This window comes from Natator depressus, chromosome 26, assembly GCF_965152275.1.
Source record: "Natator depressus isolate rNatDep1 chromosome 26, rNatDep2.hap1, whole genome shotgun sequence".
Lineage (NCBI taxonomy): Eukaryota > Metazoa > Chordata > Testudines > Cheloniidae > Natator > Natator depressus.
This window is the reverse complement of record NC_134259.1, coordinates 10,895,745-10,917,287: the sequence shown is the minus strand read 5'-3', so window position 1 is coordinate 10,917,287 and position 21,543 is coordinate 10,895,745. Positions and strand designations below refer to the sequence as shown.

General features: G+C 45.3%; 1 protein-coding gene across 6 annotated transcripts in view; it reads left to right on the top strand.

Moving 5' to 3' along the window:
- The window catches only part of AAK1 (AP2 associated kinase 1), a 118,443-nt gene that overhangs the window by 47,463 nt on the left and 49,437 nt on the right, over positions 1-21,543 (top strand). For all 6 annotated transcript variants that reach the window (XM_074940166.1, XM_074940163.1, XM_074940165.1 and 3 more), the window contains exons 3-7: positions 4,180-4,298; positions 7,077-7,185; positions 9,270-9,412; positions 17,711-17,832; positions 19,695-19,776. In XM_074940166.1, the coding sequence (XP_074796267.1) occupies positions 4,180-4,298; positions 7,077-7,185; positions 9,270-9,412; positions 17,711-17,832; positions 19,695-19,776 (575 nt within the window). The remainder of the gene's footprint in view (positions 1-4,179; positions 4,299-7,076; positions 7,186-9,269; positions 9,413-17,710; positions 17,833-19,694; positions 19,777-21,543) is intronic.

Sequence of the window (21,543 nt, the reverse complement as noted above, 5' to 3'; positions counted from 1 at the left end):
ACCCGCAAGCACTAATTATTGTTAGCCTGTCAAACGCAAGTGATTTTGATGCTAAATTTTACGCAGCAGGCGGCTGTTGTATCTCTGTGCAACATAACATGAAGAAACCCGCATACACGCAGTTGGGTCCCAAATACGTGATTACTACCTATAGATAAACATCCTAGGCCTAACTCTGAGGTGTCTGGTGCCAGCCCCTGTTCGATACCTTCTGCTCCATGAAAGCCACTTCATTTTTCATTGCCTTCCCCAGGTACTATATCTGCATTTGACTTCACAGATAAGGTTTGTAAGTGATCCCAGGCAAAGATGAATATTTCACAAAGAGCCTGCCTCAGTTAAGGATTCTGTCTCCCTTTGTATCCGTAAACTTTTTGAAAGCCCTGTAAAGAGAGACGCTTGCTGCTAAATTATGTAAATTGGCGGAATCCATTTTACTGCTTGTTACAAGACTGTGGTGGACTCATTCCACCTGTTCTTCCCCCTCTACTCCCTGCAAATAAATTCATGACCCTGGAGTCTGAACAGGTTCAGATTTTGTCACTTTTGAGAGTGTATTTGGTTGGCTTCTTGGCCTTAAAAATGCCATTCACACGGGGCTGGTAACTATAACTGTATCTTTGATGGGGAAGTAAAGTATCCTTCCCTTGCCTTCCTTATTATGGTAAGGTCTGGGGGGGTGAGGGGAGATAAGTCCAAGGTAAGTGATTTCATGGGCTTGGTACTTAAAGTGTCCATGGCATCAGAACAAAAAGCAATGTAGCCTGGCTTCCATTCTAGAGTGTATTCAAAGAAGGCAGGCTGTCTTAGGTGTCTGAGCGATGAATTTAAATTCCTGGCTTCCCCGATAAGATTCCAGATTTTTGCTGCGGCTGTAAAATCTTATTCGAGTTCACAAACTGAAGTTGCAGAGGAGGTCACACCAGCACTGTCTCCATTCACGAAAGGCCATCCATTTAGCATCTGTGAAGGATTAGAGCAGCAGGCCCACAGGGAGGTGTGCTCAGATCACTAGCTTATCAATAAAGCCGCCCATGTTGGTGAAAACGCCCTCTGAGAACCAGGATGGTCAGCCCAAGCTGCTACTTACAGAGCCTGTTACTGAAAAGTACATTCCTGCTGGTCCCTTCTTGAGGAGCAATGACCAGAGGTTTCCCTGCCCAGAAGAAACCTGAAGACTCCAAGGCACGGTCGATGGACCTGTGTTTCACGTGACTGATGAAAGCGGTCTCTGTGCTCGAACCCTAGGGTGAACCGCGCACTGTGCAAGATCCAAGTGAGGAGAGTTCTTGAGTCCTTCCAGAATGCACAAAGCAAATGTTTCTGCTAGCTCCTTCTGAAAGGGGCACGTAGCATCGGTGGTGGTTGGTTTATTTATATTACCATAGCTCCTAGAAGCCCTTGTCGTGAACAAGGCCCTCATTGTAGTAGGCGCTGTACAAATACAAAATTGGTGATGAAACTCTTAGTTCTCTGGTTTTATTAATTGGGCTTGCGATGAGGATTATGTTGCTCCCCCAACCCCCATTAGATTAGATGAAATTTTAATTCTTGAATTGGTTATCCTTTCAAATGTTGTGTTTTTTTTACTTCAGAGCCACAGTAACGTGGAGGAATGTTTTAGCTAATGGATTGGGAATTTACTACACAGGTGGTTCTGTACCCAAGAATGAATGTGTGTGTTGTGGTGTGTTTTTTTTTTTTTTTTTTTTTTTTTTTTTAAAATAATGTTAGTATAAGTTCTGTACTTAGCATGTCCACTTATGTGGTGTAATTGTATCAAAAGGCCTGCTTTCTCCTCCCACCCCCAAACCTGCTACCCCCAGAACCCACAAAAATGAACGCTTTGAGCATGTGCTAATTGGATATATTATAAGGAATTCATTATCAATACATTGGGGTTTTGTGATCGAGGCACTGGGTGGGAATGGGAAGGGGTCGTCTGACTCGGGCTCGACTAAGACTTTCATTGCTGTGTAGATGTCTGGGCTCAGCTGGAGCCCAGGCTCTAGGACTCTGATTTCGGGGAGAGTCCCGGAAGTCTACACAGCAATGAAACGGTCCCGTGAGTCTGAGTCAACTGGCACGGGCTAGCTGCAGAGTTGTTTTTTGCTGTACAGACATACCTTTTGTGTCTTGGTTTCCCCATTCTGTAAAATGGGGTTAATAACTAACAAATATCTAGGTATGATTATAATCTAGATACCCTGTGTGGGGCCCAGTCACCAGACACCTCACAACACCTCATTGGTGGGAAAGTTACTATTATCCCCATTTGACAGATGGGAACTGAGGCACAATGGGACTTCCCCAAGATCACACAAGGAGCCTGAACCCCAGCTAGCGCTCTAACCACAATACTGTCTTTCCCCTCTTTCTTCCACTTTTCTCTGTTTAGATCAGAGGTGGGCAAACTACGGCCCGCGGGCCATATCCGGCCTGCGGGACCCTCCTGCCTGGCCCCTGAGCTCCTGGTCCGGGAGGCTAACCCCCAGCCCGTCCCCTGCTGTTCCCCCTCCCCCGCAGCCTCAGCTCACTGCGCGACCGGCGCAATGCTCTGGGCGGCAGGGCTGCAGAGCTGCGGCCTGACGCCGTGCTCTGTGCTGCACGGTGCGTGGCTGGCTCCAGCTGGGTGGTGCGGCTGTAGCGCCGGCAGCCACCAGTGCTCCAGGCAGCGTTGTAAGGCGGCAGGGCGGGGTTGGATTGGGGGGGGGCAGGGGTGTGGATAGGGGTCAGGGCGGGGAACGGGGGTTGAATGGAGGCAGGGGTCCTGGGGGGCAAGTCAGGAAAGGGGGGGGGGGGCTTGGATGGGGTGGTGGGGGGCGGTCGGGGACAGGGAGAATGGGTGCTTGGATGGGGCAGGGGTCCTGGGGGAGCAGTCAGGAATGAGAGGAGGGGTTGGATGGGGCGGTAGGGGGCAGGGAACGGGGTGGTGGATGGGGTAGGAGTCCCTGGGGGGCCATCAGGGGGCGAGAAGCAGGGGGTGTTGGATGGGGTGGGAGTCCTGGGGGCGGGGGCACGCCTGGCTGTTTGGGGAGGCACAGCCTCCCCTAACCGGCCCTCCATACAATTTTGGAAACCCGATGTGGCCCTCAGGCCAAAAAGTTTGCCTGCCCCTGGTTTAGATCATAGCTCTTGGGGACATGTATGGTCTCTTCTGTACTAAGTACAGCCCCAAGTACATTGGAGCCTGATCTCTCTTGGGGTGGGCTGAAGGAGATACTGAGTTAATGTCCAATAATACATTATTACTAGTAGCTCAGATATTTTGAGGAAATGTCTGCTATAATTTAAGCAAAAAGAAATGTCCACACATTGCTGTTAGGCTGTCGTTTTGAGCATGCTGCTGTGTTCCTTTTTAATCATTGTGTATCATTTCAACAATACACTGACGGCGACTGGAATCGCTGTGTCCAAATTTATGTTGATCTCTCAAAGCCAGGTTCAGAATTCTGATGAGAGAATGCTCTAGTCGTCCTAATCTTGTCGAGTGTTCCAAGTAAGCAGTACTGGCCTCTTATTTCTGAGCATTGGTAATAAAGATGAAAGGCTTTCCTCATAATCCAGCTGTGTAGGTTGTAGGGGTCATGACTTTGCTAATAGTCATGACCACAGAATGAATTGCGTGATGCTTTTTCAAGCAATACCCTCCAACAATGCACAGGAGATTGCTTTGTGTTCCGCGTGGCAGGAATTGGGCTTCTAATGCAATTTGCAAAAGTGCTTCAAAAGCTGTAAATGCGCTCCGCTTGCGGCATTTAGTGAAGGCCGTGGATGTTTTGTGGTTCTGGCTTCTGTAGAAGGCAATGCTGCTGTTTTATAGTCCAGATTTCCTCTCTATGATGGAAACTAATGGTGCAATAAAAGACCATGTGGCATGCTAAGTAACTCGCATAATTGCTTGTTGCTATCGGTATATTCTTGACTTTGATTTCTTTTAATTGAAAATTTGCCCCTTCCGATGCTTATTTCCCTGAAATAACCACATAAGTAGAGATAAAGGCTGCGGTGCTGGGCTGACCAAAGATACTGTCACTAAGGTGCTGAGGAGAGCTGCTGAATACCCTCCTTACTCCGTGTACACCAAGGAGGCTGTGAAAACAGCTAGAAGCCAAGTGACCAGGCTTGGAAGCAAGGATCAAGGCGTTTCTCCATTACTGAATGAGCTGTTTCTTGCAGGTGGCTTTGCTATCGTGTTTCTGGTGAGGACTAACAATGGGATGAAATGTGCCCTGAAACGAATGTACGTCAACAATGAGCACGATTTGCAAGTCTGCAAAAGAGAGATTCAGATCATGGTAAGTCATGCTGCATTAAAGGTCCTGAAGTGTTTATGGAAAGGCATGTCATCTGGGGCTGTGATCTGTCAGTGTGGTTGACTCTCCTAGTTTTATCACAAGTCTTGCAATATTTGTGGGTTTTTTCCTCTTTTAAAATAAATAATAAAAAAGAGAGCGCTCTTGGAGTCATGTGATTTTAAGTGAGAATCTCCGCTTTCATCATTTTTCAAAGTAAGTTTCTAGCCCTTGTGGCTGTTTGAACATGTGAATCCTAAAGTTTCAAAACCCAGAAAGCAAATAAAGAACTAAAGAATTATTTCTAAAATCTCATGGAATTTTTTTAAGCCCACCTCCTGATTTTTGGGGATCTAGGCGGGGGGGCTTGACCAATGTTCCCTCTAATTTTTTACATCTATGTGGAATGAATTTTGTTACGTGCACCAATATGGAGGTGATGTGTGGCGGGGTGGAGCTGAGGGGCTCAGGGTGCGGGAGGGGGTGGGGGGCTGAGAGCTCTGGGATGGGGCCAGGGATGAGGGGTATAGGGGGGACTCCGGCTGGGGAGGTGGACTCTGGGATGGGGCTGGGGATGAGGAGTTTGGGGTGCAGGCTGCCCTGGGGCTGCAGCGGGGAGAGAGGACTCCTCCCCCAGCCCTCTCTTGCCGCAGCCACCCGGGGGCTGGGGGAGAGGCACCTCTCTCTGGGGGAGAGGCGGCTCTTGATGGCCATGCAGCTTAGAGGGATCTCAAGGTTTGACAAATGTTTCTGAACACTGGAGGCTAGCAGTACTGAGCTTTGCACAGTTGAACTTGATCAGCATTTGAATGGGAGACATCCAAGTAGAGATGAATCTGAGAGCAGCCTCTAAGCTTCAGGGTTGGAGTTGGTACCAATGTTGATATGAATGTCGTCTAGTAAAAATGCGTATGCTGAGTAGCTATTACAAAGGTAACTGTCTGTCTGTAATGGCCTTGAACAGTAGTCCGGAATATTAAAAGCAATTGGTCATATTTGTAGGCTCATTGCAGACCTAATTTAAATAGGGTGGTTGGTTAGTTTATTTTTTTTGCATTATCCAAACACAAGTTCAGAGGGTGTTTCTGTGCGCAGGGCGGGGCTGCTTCCAGGGACCTCCATCTGGGCCTCGTAGCCCTGATTTGAACGTAGCAGCTTGGGCACTAAAGTTTTTTTGAAATGGCAATTTAAGGCTTTTTTGCTTTTTCCTTGAGTTGCCCTAAAAGTTTGAGCCTTATTCCATTGTGAATTCAAATCAAGTGTAGCCTTGGAAAAGGGACATGTAGGATAGAATCCCTTACCTGCAACAGTAGCAAGTGTGCGTTCTCTGTAGTAACTTGTGTATTAGTTTTACGGCTAACCAATTTATTGAGTGGGGTGGGAGGAGGTATTCTTTCGTGGTCTCTGTGTATATAATGCCTTCTGCAGTTTCCACAGTATGCATCCGATGAAGTGAGCTGTAGCTCACGAAAGCTCATGCTCAAATAAATTGGTTAGTCTCCTTTTCTTTTTGCGAATACAGACTAAGACGGCTGTTACTCTGAAACTTTTACGGCTGTGACTCTGAACATGAGTTTCAGGAGTTACCACACCACACAATGTAGCACAGCTTTCAAAGAGACCTCCTCTGAGCCCCAGATGACGTTCTGGGGGCACAGCTAAGATTTGATCTTGTATTAGATTTTTTTTTTTTCCAGTTTATACTCGGAAAGTTGGTTTGCTTGCTTTTTTATTTGTCCACTTCCTTCTCTTGATTGTGGAACAAAACTGTCTGCATGATCTCATGTTAGTGTGGCCAAACCTGAAAAGCAACTGTAAAAGGAGTAATGCCTTACTCAACAGGTCTGCTCCTTCTCTGCATTGTTTTATCTGTTCATGTGAAACACTTACTTTGTGTCAGACCTGCAGAACTGACACTGCATTGGGAGAGCCAGCTGGATTCTCTGCTAGCTTGCACATGATCAGTGGACTCGTTAACCAAGTTCCAATGGCAGGGCCACCCTGCAACCCCATTGTCTCCAATTTGTGCCCTCACTTACATCTGTGTTAACCCCTGGAAGCAAATAGCCGTCGCTGAGGGTAACAAGGTTGCACAGAAGCAAGTGACGGCCGAATTTGATGTGAAGCATCTTTATTACTGGTGAGGTTGCGCAAGAAGGAAAGAACCCAGCTTGGCTGTCGCATCCCCAGCATGTTTGCCAACCTGGGCATTAGAAAGAAGCATCTCATGTAAGCTGCAAAATATAGCTAAAGGTAGGACCCCCCAAAAGCCATTTTACTGTCATTCTACAGAAGAGAGCTGCATTTTTAAAAGGTCAAACTTGTTTGTTTAATCACCTGCAGTTTAATCTGGGAAGGGGAAAGAGGAAATGCAGCTCGTTCTAGAAATGGCTATTGCTGGCACAGTCTGCCTTGTGCAGATAGAAGTGCTTGCTCTAGGTTATGCACTATGGAGCACCCGATCAGCGAGATGACCTGAATCTGGATCAAGCTATTCTCGTGAGCACGCCTCTTGAGTAGAGGCACAACAGATTGCTCAGAGGGCTGAGTGACTTGCTGTTGAAGACTTCTTGCCCTAAGTCTCACCGGACAGGAAACCAACAAAGGCTGAACTGACATTTGATTAACTTTTTCTGTGTGGTGTCAAATGCAAAGTGACCTGTTCCTTAATACAGGGACTAGACAGGTCAACACCAGGAAGTCTGTACTGTACAGATCAACCTGTTAAAATGTAACTGCTGTATACCTGGCTGTGTGCTTTGAACGTGTCCTTTCTTACAGAGGGATCTATCCGGACACAAGAACATTGTTGGATACATTGATTCTAGTGTAAACTCTGTGAGCAGTGGTGATGTGTGGGAAGTCTTGATTCTAATGGACTTTTGCCGAGGTAAGTGTTCGCTCACTGTGTCTCTCACTGAGGCAAGCATCCATCTTAGAAACTCTCAAGGCACTTGTATAATAATTTTCTTTAAGAAAACTACTGCTAGGCCCAACCCTTCCTTGGCATCAGTGAATAATTGGTAACCAAGCCAGTCGAGAATCCTGTCCCACAATAAAATGAATAGGTCTCCATTATACATGAGAATAAGAATATAGAACTGCTTCCATTGGCACCTTCTTCCATTGGCAAAGATGTTCGTTGCTAGGCCTAATGATTCTCTCAGTGTTTTATTTCCATCTACTGCTTCCACATGAAATAACCTCAGGCTTCTGAGGCCACCAGACTAAACCAATGAAATTCTCCTTTGCTTAATGTTGTGTATGAACCTTCCTGCAAGTCACATTTTGATCCAATGTATGAGTCCGTTTCCAAATTCCCCAACTTGAAATGATTCTAACCACAGATAGATCAAAGCCTCCAATGGGCTGGACATTATTAAACTGAAGTGCCAGACAGAGGGGAGGGGTGAATAAAGTAACTTTTTGTATAAACAACATTGATTTCAGGCCTCCGGAATAACCCCCTAGGTCAGGCAGAGAGGTGCACGAGCATTGTCAAACAGTGAGACTCCTATGAAGACTTGCTTACCACAAATCTGAAAAGGAATCTGCCAGTGTGCTATTCAAGAGAGAGATGGATGCAATTACACATCTGTTAGATCTGTAGAGACATCTGTTGCATAGGGCTTAGAGGGAAGGCTGAGGCTTTGTTTCCCGCAACGATGATAGGGACGGAGAAGACCCACATCCAGGTGCCCTCCAGTGTCATGAAAACAATTGTACTGAAAACGCCTAGCTTGCCGAGGTGGCAAATGCTTCTAAACGTTGTAGAGAATTCTTTAAAAATATTAGATTTCCTCTTGTCACTGCTTTCCTCCTTGGCAGAGAGAGCTCATGATGTCCGTCATTCTGCCTCCACATGCGGAGATCACTCTCTGATATAAGCACGAACGGTTTAAAACTGAGTTTAATGCCACTGCTGTGCAGTATATTCGTGTTAGACAGGTTTTGACACCTTCTGATATTTATGACTTAAACCATGCTTCTCCTTTGCTACAAGTTTTATGGCCAAGGTTTTCAAAAGTAACTGGTGATTTTTGGGTGCTCAACTCAAAACACCTGGAAGTACCCAGACTTTCAAAGGACAGGTACGCAAATAGAGGCACCTGAAATCACGGGTCACTCACTCTCACTCTGTCGCTTTCTCAAGGCTCTAAAATTAAAATTTTGTACAGACAATGACTTGTTTATACTGCTCTATATACTATACATTGAAATGTAAGGACAATATTTATATTCCAATTGATTTATTTTATAATTATATAAGGTAAAAGTGAGGAAGTCAGCGATTTTTTTCAGTAATAGTGTGCTGTGACATTTGTATTTTTATGTCTGGTTTTGTAAGCAAGTAGTCTTTCAGTGAGGTGAAACTTGGAGGTATGCAAGCAAATCAGACTACTGAAAGGAGTACAGTAGTCTGGCAAGGTTGAGAACTGCTGGCTTAGCCCAAACTGTGCATGACTAAAATGTATTTCTCTAATCTGGTGGGGGTTTTATGTCTACAGAGGCAAGAAAAGAACATGGCTGCATCAAAAACATGTTTGAATGTTGCAGTTATTTTTCCTAGTGTAGATTTGGGGGTGGGGGCACTTAGTGGAAACTTTAAACATTAGAGATGAAAATCAATAACCACTCTCAAATCACTTTCCAAACATAAATTCTCCATGTGGCGCCTCCTGACAGGTAGGGTACATAAGACACTTGATTTTACCGATGGACCAGGAGGTTACGTTGGTTGCTTAAGTGAGATGCTGACGGCCACAGGGAGAGATTTTGTCCAAAGTGGATTTGGAACTCATGAGTTTCTTGTTCCCAGGATTGTGCTCGGCCCATAAGGTCACACATGCCACAATACCAGGCAGTTTAAAACCCAGCGTGTTGGACCCCTTTGGAGAAGGTGGCTCCTTTTGACTGGTCTGTGCTTTAGCAATATGTGCAGGTCAAATTTATTTTGCTTTTTCCTCCGTTTAGGAGGCCAGGTGGTGAACCTGATGAACCAACGCTTGCAGACAGGATTCACAGAGAATGAAGTCTTGCAGATCTTTTGCGACACCTGTGAAGCCGTAGCCAGGTTGCACCAGTGTAAAACGCCTATAATCCACAGGGATCTGAAGGTAACTTGTAGATACCAATGGTATGGGGTGGAGGTGTCTGAATAACATATTCGATTGTCAACTCTTCTGGGCAAGGACTGGGTCTACCCTCTATACAATGCCTAGCACAATGGGCCCTCGCTCCTGATCGGGGACTCGTCGTATTGCCATAACATTTATATTGATGAGAATTTATTCATGAATAAATGTTTTGCCTATTAACAGAAAAGTCACCTTGTTTGCCAGATGTTCAGCCATCTCTAGGTCTGCTCAAATTATGCAGCCATTTGTGAACAACTGTCACAAAAAGCCTGCCAAAATTCATGAGATAAATTGTTCACCATGAATTCCAGCCACCTTTTCAGTGGAGAGTTCAGCCTGTGGGTTTTTCTGTATAACAGACCTTGCCTGGGCATACAACTCTGACCCTCGTTTAGACGCTGCAAAACACCACAGGGTAGGGGTGAGATTTCCAGAAACATTCACCTGGCTCTGATGCCTGTTAAGAACATGGGCCTGGAGGGGACCCATCAAGGAGGCCAGTACTCTGCTGTCCAAAGCAACCTGTCTTATAATCCTGCTGATAAAACGTTTTGCGCTCCAATTTAAAAAAGTTTGTTTGCTCCTATTGAAAGGCTGTTCTAGAACCTCACTCCTCTGATAGTTTAAATCCTTCTCATTTCCAGCCTGCCTTTACTCATGGCCAGCTTATATGCATTTATTCTTGTGCCAGTGTTATCCTGTAGCTTAAATAGGTCTTTTCTCCCTCTTTCTCTCCCCCCCCCCCCCCCCCGAATGTGTATATAGAGACCAGTCATATCCTGTCACCCTTCGTTTTGCTGGGCTAAGATTGTCGAAGTCTGTGGTCAAACCCCCATTGACTTTAGTGGGAGCAGAGTCAGGCCAACGCGGAATGCTTTTGAAGTTGCCACCCTTGTGATCATGAAATAAAACACACATTCCCTGTTCCTCTCAACCAACTCCCAAAATGCCCGAATGACATGTTCAGCCAAGAAGCAGAATCATGTGTATGTTTGAAATTCAAATATACTTCATGGATCATTTTCCATGAGCCTTAAACGGATGTTTGTTCTATGCGACAGGCCACTTTTGTAGAGAAGCTAAACAGAACATTTGCACCAAAAGGAACCAGGTAATAAGACTAAGTCAGCTAAGTGGTGTGGTTATGCTTCAGGGCACTTAACATATTTGACCTATGGTGCGGTCGGTTGAAATGCATGAAACAAATCTAATGAATGCAGTTGTAGACTGCTTTAAATTGGGGTGAGCTGATTCTGGTTTTCGACAAATTTTTAGGGCCTGATTTAAAGCCCACTGAAGTCCATGGGACTCTTCCAGTAGCTTGGATAGGCAATACATATAAAAAGAGGATCCTGTTAGATAGTGACTAATCTCATACCTGCTGTTTGTTTTGGCTTTAGCGTTGTTTAATTGTTTACAAACAAACTCTCTTTATCAGTATGTAGCATAGGAATAAATGATGAGAGATCTGTGCTGGATTCATGAGTTAATCCTCCCTCTCTGTATACTCTGTGTGTGTGTGTGTGTGTGTGTGTGTGTGTGTGTGTGTGTGTGTAAAATAAACAGAGAGTAACAATTGAAAGTGACTGCTATGGGCTGGTTTAGTATCACTAGATCATCGGTGAGGTTTCTACATCAGAAACCTTGCTCCTCTTTAATGATAAGATTACGCCCATGGGTTGAGGAAACAATCTGCCATCCTCTGCCTTGGGACATGTACACAAAGTTTAATGATAGTTTTACTTTAGCCCCTACAAGCACTAATCAGAGTTGCCAACCAGAAATACATAAATGCAACAAAAACACCGTCCCTGCCCCAAAGAGCATGCAGAACAACAGCTGGAGAAATCTAGATTGTGTCGGTATTGAAATAACCCAGGAAAATTTCGTCTTCGGATACCTCCATTGCAGCTGCTGTATATCCACAGTGTCACCACAGTCTTTGGGGTTTTTCAATGTAAAAAAATAGTCTTCTTTGTCTTTAAGAGCAATGAGCCTGTAAAATGTCTAAGTACACAGTTGCAGTGAATACAGTCCTCAAACTGTGACAGGTACATTGTGGTACAACACTTACTTAGATTCTGAGCTCGTTAGCACGGGGACCTTCTGTTCTGTTCTGTGTTTTTGTGCAGCACGTAACACAGTGGGACCCTGGGCCATGACTGGGGTCCCTAGGTGCTGCCGCAGTGCAGATGATGATACAATATTCGATCAAAGCACTTGGGGGAGTGGAAATATAATGAAACAGAAGAGCAGTCGGGGTGGGGGTGAGGGAGGGGGAGGAAGCCTCATTTAAGAAAAGGGGAATAAACTTAAAGCCGGATCAATCCACAAATACAATCAAATTGTTCCTTCTGATCTTTATCTTTATTCATCTCCTGGAGTTTTGGTTCATGTCAACCATTGTGTTGTGCAAGGCTTCAGGGTGCCTGTCCAAGGGATTGAATTGTTTTTGGTAGTTCATGACGCTTCACGATGATGATCATATTTTTCGTCACATTTGATGCTGTGCACGGGATTCTGATACTACTTGCTTAGCACTATCCTTCTCAAGGTAGTCTCATTGATTGCAGTGTGGTAAGGGTGTCCGAATATGACCGTATATAAAACTTTAAAAGTTCCCCATCTGTAAAATGGGGATAATGACATAGGTGCTAGAACTAGGGGGGCTGCCGCGCCCTCTGGCTTGAAGTGGTTTCCATCATATACAGGGTTTACAGTTTGGTTCAATGGCTCTCAACACCCCGCTATACAAATTGTTCCAGCACCCCGGATGATGATGATACTGACCTCCTTCGTAAAGCAATTTGAGATCAACAGGTGATGAGCTAGGTGCTATGTATGTATTTATTTACTCTTAAAGACTCCATATTGTGAACACAATTCTAGCTGAATACAATGAGACTTCATTGGCACAGCAAGTTATACCAGTCTTGCCAAAGTGTAGGGGAAGACAGGAAACAACCCCCCCCCCCCCCCAAGGGTGTCGGTGACCCTGACCCCCTCAGGTTCGGGAAACGCGCTGTATGTGGGGTTGGAGCCCTTGTGTCCTTTGTCAATCTGTTAGTTCCCAATGGGATGGCAGGCTGCTGTGGAGCACAAAGCCATCTCTTTGTATTTGGGATACACGTTTACAGCCGTACTGTGTATACTGACATATAATCCAATAACTGGCCTTGTGTGTGTATTGATATAGGTGCATACTTATTACCACCGGGCATTTCAAAACATGTTTCAAGTTTCCATTTGAGTAAGAGTATCTCCAGCATGGTTCTGAGGCGTTCCTTCACGTCCGGCTCACTTGCAGACTGGAGTGGGTGTTCTCTAATGCTTTCTGTTCCTTCAGATCTCTCTGCTGCAGACCCCCCCTGGTTTTACAGTGAAACCTGTTTAGGGAAAATGTAGTCTTCATGCCTAAAAGAGAGCAAGCCTTCCCTGAAAACTTCAGTTTTAGGGATCCAAAGAGGTGGGTGGTAGGAGAATCCGAGCAAGTATTACCATGATAATATCACCAGTGTTAGGGGGCTTATTCCTTCACCCACTTACTTCCCTGGTCCTTCTCGCATGAACAGAGAGCAACAATACCCAAAGTCCAAAGGTGCAAACAATTCGATGTTTATTGGGGTGAACTTCCAGCAAGCATGATTCCAGTTTCCTTCCTTAGTGTCCCCCTTCCCAGCTCTGACACCACAGAGCCTTACACCTGTGTCCCTGTTCCCATTCCTGCCATTAGCCAAACATGATTCCAATTTCCCCACCCCCCATTCCCTGTTCCCATTTCCACCCCCCCCACACACCTACCCACTTCCTGACTGACTGCAGACTATATAGTAAAACCTGAGTTCTGCTTAGCTATACCTTAACCAATCATTTTCCTGAAACTTTACTAACCAATCCTAACATATTGTAACATGATTATGTAACCAATTATAGCCCACCACCTTAATTAGTTTACACCCAGCAAAATTAATTATACAGCAGACAGGAACAGTCACAGAACTTGTGCTCGAATAAATTTGTTAGTCTCTAAGGTGCCACAAGTACTCCTTTTTGCGAATACAGACTAACCCAGCTGCTACTCTGAAACCAGTGTTAGCATGGTTCTCCAACTAGGAGTCTGGAGCCCCCTGTGGGGGGGGCCACGAGCAGGTTTTGGGGGGACTGCCAAGCAGGGCCAGAATTACACTTGCTGGGGCCGAAGGTAGAAAGCCGAAGCACCACCGCATGGCGCTGAAGCCCCGGGCGCTGAGCCCCGTCACCCGGGGCTGAAGCCGAAGCCTGAGCAATGTAGCTTTGTGGGGGTCCCTGTGCTATGGGGTCCCGGGCAATTGCCCTACTTGCTACCCCCTAATACCGACCCTGGCTTTTATACGCAGAAAGCCAGTTGTGGCACAGGTGAGCCGTGGAGTTTTTATAGGGGGGTGGGCTTAGAAAGAAAAAGGGTTGAGAACCTCTGCTTTACATAGTTCCTGCACGGGCAATTGTTTGTATAACTTGTCAATATTCAGCCTCCCCTTCTTCTTCTTTAGCTCGATGTGACTTTTTTTCTAAAGCACAGGTCAGTTCCACGCTCCCTCTAATGATAAGCCGCATGCTCTTTCAAACGATACTTCTGTTTAGTCCAAGCCCATTCCAAACTCCAGACTTGCAGAGGAGGCTGGATTGACAGAGGCACTGCTTGTTTCTCTTGTAGCAGAGATGCAGCAGGTGATGGTAAAACACCGCTCTGATCAATTCAGCTAATGATGATGAGCTAAACACAGTCTCTCTCGGCCTTATTGAGCTATGGAATAATTGGAATCTGTTTGCTGGCATACTAATATTATGGATTTCTGGTTTGTTTTTTGTTTTTGTTTTTTAAATATAGTAATACTAATCCTCTGAATGTCATACTTCCAATGCAGTGTGACTAGGCAGTCTGAGTCTCTGCTGGACAACTGTGCATCTGATTTATTCTCCCCTGTTCCCCAGCTCACCACCTAGAAAAATCTGTCTCGGGTTTTTTTTTTTGTTTGTTTTTGGTTTTTTTATGGCTTCTGTGTTCAGCCAAGTGATGTATATTTGTTGAAACTTGACTATAATAATTAAGCATTATCTTGGCCATGGTGATAGTATGCCAAAATCATAATATTTCCACAGGCTATGGTGGTGTGCAGTGTTTTGTTATAAAATATTACAGTTAAACTGTAACTAGTGGGGGGGTGTTAATATTTGGATGCCTAGCTTGAGACACTTTAAAGGGCCTTGTTCAGAAAGCACTGAGCACCCATGCTTTGAAAATCCACCCCTTTCAAGGTGTCTCAGTCAAGTACCCAAATATTAAAGCACCCCAAATCACTTAGTTAGATTTGAAAATTTTAGGCCATATTAAGTGCAACATGCAAGGTCTGAAGCTATGGCTTTCTTTAGAGATGTAGGCAATAGGTGCCTATTACTTGTCAACTAAAGAAAATATGGATCTATCCCACTTCCTCTGCCCCATTACCTTTTCTCTCGCTGCATTAGCAGGGACCAGTAGCTGCCCCTGAGTCAAAGTCAAAGGCTATGTCCCTCGGCTAATGAGGCCAAAGCAACCCACAGCTTTCCCGCATCTGTCTCCGTTTTGGAGTGTAAATGTCTGACGGTAGAACTGCTGAGCTCCCGCTGACTTCATTTCGAGTTCAGTGCTCAGCGTCTGTAATAATCTGGCCCTGGTTGTTGAGTTCGTTGACTTGAACGAAAGCGCCTCCTGCCTGGTGTTGAAACAGACCGTCCATTCTGTTGGCCCACCAGTCAGCAACAGTCATACATTTCTCATCAGAAACGGTTTATTTTCTTTGGAAGTTATTGAAAGGGGGTCAGAAGAAACCTGCATGTTAAGAGCCCGATGCCACCATAATCAACCTTGCTAGATGCTTCAGTGCACAACGGTGTAGGAATTCTCAGCAAGCTGAAGTGGAGGGGCTCTCCAGAAAATGTTTGCAGGGCATTTGCCTGGAATAAGGAATAACTCTAACGTAGCTCTACTAGGTAGAACGGTGTACAGTGCATTATTCAAAGCAGATGGATGTCAGGGGAGGGGTGGGGGTGTTAGGAGCATGGATTAAGCAAGCCAGCACTTTTTCTTTCCCAGCCGCAATTGCTGTAGGCTTTATTTTCTTCTGTTGCTTAAAATGCTCCATTTTCTTTTTAGATCATCTTTGAAGGGAAGCCCCTTTTTAAAACCGTTTTATTAGCTAATATTTGTACAATGGCACTGGATGTCTAAAGCAGTATATCTTCTGTATCCATATGTCCTCCAGTCCCAAGGTATCTGAGCGCCTTTCAGGGCCTTAATATAGTTATCCTCACAACAGCCCTGTGCGGTGGTGCAGTGCTACTCTCCCCATTGGTACAGATGGGGTTCTGAGGCATAGAGAAGTCAAGTGACTTTCCCAAGGTTTCTCAGAGTCTGTGGAGAATTGAACAGACGTCTCCTGAACCTAGGTTAGTGTCCAAACCCTGGCCTATCCTTCTTTCTCTCTTTCTCTGTCTCCATCTGTGTTGAAAGGGCTAAGTGTGAGGGAAGGCAATGACTCTACTGGTTTGAAATGACACCTGGATAATCGTAGTGTTTTGGCAATATTTAAATATTGGGAGTAGCCAGAGACAAACCCTGTGCCCATCATAGGCGTTTCAGTATCCAGTTGTATGGCTTTGGCCTATCAAATACCACTTGTAAGTGCTAAGCCTTTTGGCAGCCTGCATGACAATCAAGCTGGATAAAATTCAGTGACAATCCTGTGATCAACGTAGCCGGTGGTTGAGAAAGAAACTGAGGAACTGGGCTTAATCTAATGGGTCTAGTTCTGCAAGCTGTTTTGTGGGGAAGACAATGCTCGAGAGGGCTGGAGTCCGTGTTGGTCGTTGGCTGATACGCTCTGATAGCAGATCTAAGGTGTATATACGTTGTGTGCTCAGATGTTATTTCTTTAGTTTTACCATACTTGGTACCCTATATTTTCTATGCAGACCTTGTATAAACACGGATTTTTAAAAATGACTAGTTATTTTTGACCTTGAGGCACCTTGAAAGGGTCCTGATTTTTCGTTTTTATTTTCCCCACAGACAGCGGGTGCTCGGCACCTCCTGACAATCAGGCCCCTCTTAGACATCTCCTGTTGAGCACACCCAATTAAAATCCACTATTGAAAATGTAGATCATAGCACTTGCAATATGTTTAGGCACTTTAGACAACTAAGACACAGTCACTGTCCTGAAGAATTGACCATCTTAATAGAGACACTACAATCTCTGTGTGGGGTTGAGGGGAATGAAAAGGGGGAGGGATAGCTCAGTGGTTTGAGCATTGGCCTGCTAAACCCAGGGTTGTGAGTTCAATCCTTGAGGGGGCCATTTAGGGATCTGGGGCAAAAATTGGGGATTGGTCCTGCTTTGAGCAAGGGGTTGGACTAGATGACCTCCTGAGGCCCCTTCCAACCCTGAGATTCTATGAAGAGACATGAAGGGAAGACGGTGTTCTAGCACCAACTGTGTGATTGATTTCCCCCCCTCGCCCCCCGAGGTGTGCACGGGTCTTGATGGTTTACATGGCTATTCTTCCCCTCTTTTTATTATAAGACTGTTTCTATTTCAAACTTATCTAGTACGTGTGCTTTCCAAGGGGAGCCGTGGGGGCAAAAGACATATCTGGCTTCAAGACGAAGCTTGATAAGTTTATGGAGGGGATGGTATGATGGGATAGCCTAATTTTGCCATTTCATTGATCTTTGACTATTAGCGGTAAAGATGCCCAATGACCTATGATGGGATGTTAGATGAGGTGGGATCTGAGTTGCTACAGAGAATTCTTTCCTGGGTGTCTCGCTGGTGAGTCTTGCCAACGTGCTCAGGGTTTAGCTGATCACCATATTTGGGGTCAGGAAGGAATTTTCCTCCAGGGCAGACTGGCAGAGGCCCTGGGGGTTTTTTGCCTTCCTCCGTAGCATGGGGCACGGGTCACTTGCTGGAGGATTCTCTGCTCCTTGAAGTCTTTAAACCACGATTTGAGGACTTCAATAACTCAGACATAAGTTAGGGGTTTGTTACAGGAGTGGATGGGTGAGATTCTGTGGCCTGCGTTGTGCAGGAGGTCAGACTAGACGATCCTAATGGTCCCTTCTGACCTTAAAGTTTGAGTCAGAGTGTGCTGTAGAATCTAAAAAAAGCAATATTCATGTTGCTGTGGCTATAGAAAATGAGGAGAAATCTTGTTTAATGCAAAGAAATGGATGTGTTATGTGTGCAATGCTTTTAGGTTGAAAATATCCTGCTCCATGATCGTGGCCATTATGTCCTGTGTGACTTCGGAAGTGCCACCAACAAATTCCAGAACCCTCAAACCGAAGGAGTGAATGCAGTAGAAGAGGAGATCAAGAAGTAAGTGTCTCTGTCTGTCTCTCTACACCAATATGTTGACTGCCGCCTCCGATTGGTCCATGATGCCAGCCTCCGTCACCCACCTGCTAAAGTTTCAAACAAACTCCTTTACGCTTTCTCCCATGCTGCCCCTCACACTTCTAAACCTCCCTAAAGCTACCTCATTATTCTCCCTCTGAGCTCTCCTTAAAACTCTCCTTTGTCACGATACCTACCAAAAAACCATGACCACCATTAGGCTGCTGGTGTGCTGGGACCACTGTCTGTCATGGTAATCAATATTGTCTCATTGTTTCCCCGACAGTTTATCTGTATCCATCTGTTGTCTCTTGTCTTAAACGTAGGCTGTAAGCTATTTGGGGTAGGGCCTGACTTTTTGTTCTGTGTTTATGTAGCACCTAGCACAATAGGGCCCTGATTCTAGCCCGGTGGTGGTGGTGATGCTAACCTGTGCATAGGTTTAAGCATGGTAGTTTGGATGCTTCGCGGCTGAGGAAACAAATTACTCCAGAAAGCCAGGAAATTGCTTTAGGACTAATAGAACCCTTGTATTGACAGATACTGATCAGCTCAGTGGTCTATATCATGGGGGTCAGTATGTCTCAGCTCCTGTCTCCCGGGGTTGCCTGCGCTGCGAGGCAATGAACACGACAAAATAATCCCTGACCATCCTAGATTACTCCAGCAGTGACTCTTACAGTTGCCTTAAAAAAAAAAAAAAAAAAAAAAAAAAAAAAATGCAGCGTTGGGCTCTGAAAAGAGGCCCAAGTGCTCTTCTGAGGTTTGAAAGGTGGTGGCTGCAAAGTGTGGTCCCGAGGAAGCTGTTAAAAGGGGAGAGAAGTTGGGTGATCCTGAGTCAGGGAGAAGGTGGTGGAGGGAAGGTATGTGGGGGAAAGGAAGGGTCAGAGAATGGGGGACCTGAGGTCTCCTATAGCTTAAAATCTCTATTGAAACCTCTTTGATTACTCTAATGCTCCCTGACTATAAATCACATGCTAGGAATTGCATGGGAATGACTAAACCCTGTGATAGGTGAGTCTTTCCTGCCTCTCATATGTACAGCCTTTTGACTTAGATTTTATAGTGCCCCTAATCTTGTAAAGCAGTCCAAGCCTGTTTGCACACTTATTGGTAAGCTTGCAAAAGAAGCCAGCCCTTTGCCACACCCTTTCATAATCAAGGTAAATGGCACACAAGACCACAGCATCCTTAAACCACCTTCAGACAAAACCTCCATTATTAGGGATCTTTTAGAGTGTGTCTGACTTTTGCCAGTACTTTTAGTTACAACTGGTGCAGTTTTCAATTACCATTTGTTTTTATAAAGTAATTTTCCTCCTGTTCACAATACCTCTGAGCAGAACTCCCAGCATGGAAGCCTATTTATTAGAAGCCATGCTTTCAGTTACAATGACTGGATTTTGTCCAAAGCCCCGGGAGTGAGGACAGTGCAAGGGACATGCAGCTAACAACCTATGTGGAAGAACAAGTTAACATTCTGAATTTTTGAATGTTACTAGCTCTGATTTTTAAGAGATTTGGACTTTTTGAGAGCAAACTCTTGGCTGTTAAAAGGATCTTGCAGTAGCCCTCATTTCCCTGGAAAGTTTGTGGGAGTTAATTTTGTTTTCTTTTATAACCAGCTTCATTCTATCCTGTAAAATACTTCAACCTATAAAATGCATTAGAAATCCCTTTTGCTGGTTTAGAACTTGAGCACCTAGTGCCTTTCTATTATAGAAAAGTGGAATTTGAATTGTTGGGGTGTGGGGAAGGGAATCCTTTGCGATTAAAACAATGGATTTCCTTCCCCAGCTCACTACCCTGTGACTTCAATTAACTAACAAAGCTTTTTGTTGTAGGTACACGACACTGTCCTATAGAGCACCAGAAATGGTCAACCTGTATAGCGGCAAACTTATTACTACAAAAGCAGATATATGGGTATGTATGAAACCCACTCAAAAGTCACATAATTGACTTGCAGCCTTGGGGGGGAAAAAACAAAACTTTGATTACTTGATAACTATTGGATATACCTAAACAGTTATTTACATATACACCTCTACCCCGATATAACATGACCAATACAACACAAATTTGGATATAACGTGGTAAAGCAGCGCTCTGGGGGGGCAGGGTTGCGCGCTCCGGCACGCCGCTCTGAGCGGTGTGTTAAGGGTGCCAGGCCAGGGCCGAGGGGTTGGATAAGGGGCAGAGGGTCTTGGGGGGAGGGGCAGTCAGGGAGCGGGGGGGGGGGTTGGATAGGGGTCGGGGTCCTGGGGGTGATTAGGGACTCGGGGGGGGGGGGGGAGGGTCTGTAGAGGGGGCAGTCAGGGGATAAGGAGCAGGGGGGCTTAGATGGGGGTGGGGTCTTGGGAGGGGTGGTTAGGGGCAGGGGGTCTCTGGAGGGGGCAGTCAGGGGACAAGGAGCGGGAGGGGTCAGGGGTTCTGAGGGGTCAGTTGGGGCGGGAAGTGACTATTAATAACTGAAATGCTCGAGGCCAAAGCAAGTTCGATATAATGCGGTTTCATCTATAACGCGGTAAGTTTTTTTGTTTGTGTGTTTGTTTTTGTTTTTTGGCTCCCGAGGACCGCGTTCTATCTGGGTAGAGGTGTATATTTTTTGACTAAGTTCTGCATAGAGAGAGGCTCCATTTGATCTTTGTGTTGTGTTATTTCAAATGACGGGGCCAGTTGATGAAACATGATTGCATCTCTGTTCTGCACCCTCTTGTGATGCTTTAATTCAGAGATGTATGAAATTCACTGGTTGCAGTTGTACCCCCTCCCCACCCCCTGACTGGAACAGATCCAAAGCTGCACCTGGTTGTGGGTCTCAACCACACAAAATCAAAGCTATACTGGTTTTTTTGTTTGTTTTTTGTTTGCTTTTTGTTTTTTAAAAAGTCTGACATGGGTTCCTACCCAAGACAGTAACTTGGCCCTGGATTCCCAAACCAGGCCAGATTTTTTCCTCACTAAGGTTTTGCAGTGCTCGGTTTCTGGCAATGTCATCCAAACCCGTTTGTGACTTGCTGTCCTGTCGAAGGTGCAATGTGACGGCTGAGCAATGTGCAGCCGTCTAACCTAATAAAATAAAGGCAGCTTATCTTCACATCAGAAAGAGTGGCGGGGGGGGGGGGAAAGAGATTGCCTGAATTCCCAATTACCAGAATACAATCCATGTTCTCTCTCTCTCTTCTCCCCGCCCCCATTTGTCCAATTATAATCTGGCAATTCCCTGAGGACCGTCCTGCTTTTTTTAACCTCCTTTCCATTGTATTTCACTTACTACTCTCTGTTTTCAACTAATACAAATTTACTTTGGCCTTGTCTACACACAGATTCAGTTCAGGTGGAACTATTTTGGTTAGGGCTGTCACATTTTAGCAGTACAACTCCCAGTATGGACTCAGTTGATACCAGTATCCAAGTGCTCAGACTGGTCTAGCTTCAGGGAACTCTTATATTCATAGAAGTGCATCTACACTACGGGCTTGTCTGCACAAACCATCAATTTGTGACAAGCCTGGGCATGAATCTATCCTGGGCTAGCCTGTTGCAGACTAACCGTCTATATGGACCCAGTTGATGCACATGAGCAGTTTAATATACTTTGATTTAGTCCCTTAGATAAGAGGACTAAGTCTGTCGATCTGCTTCGACCATCAGCAGAGTCCACACGGACAGGCTAGTGTGGGGTAGATT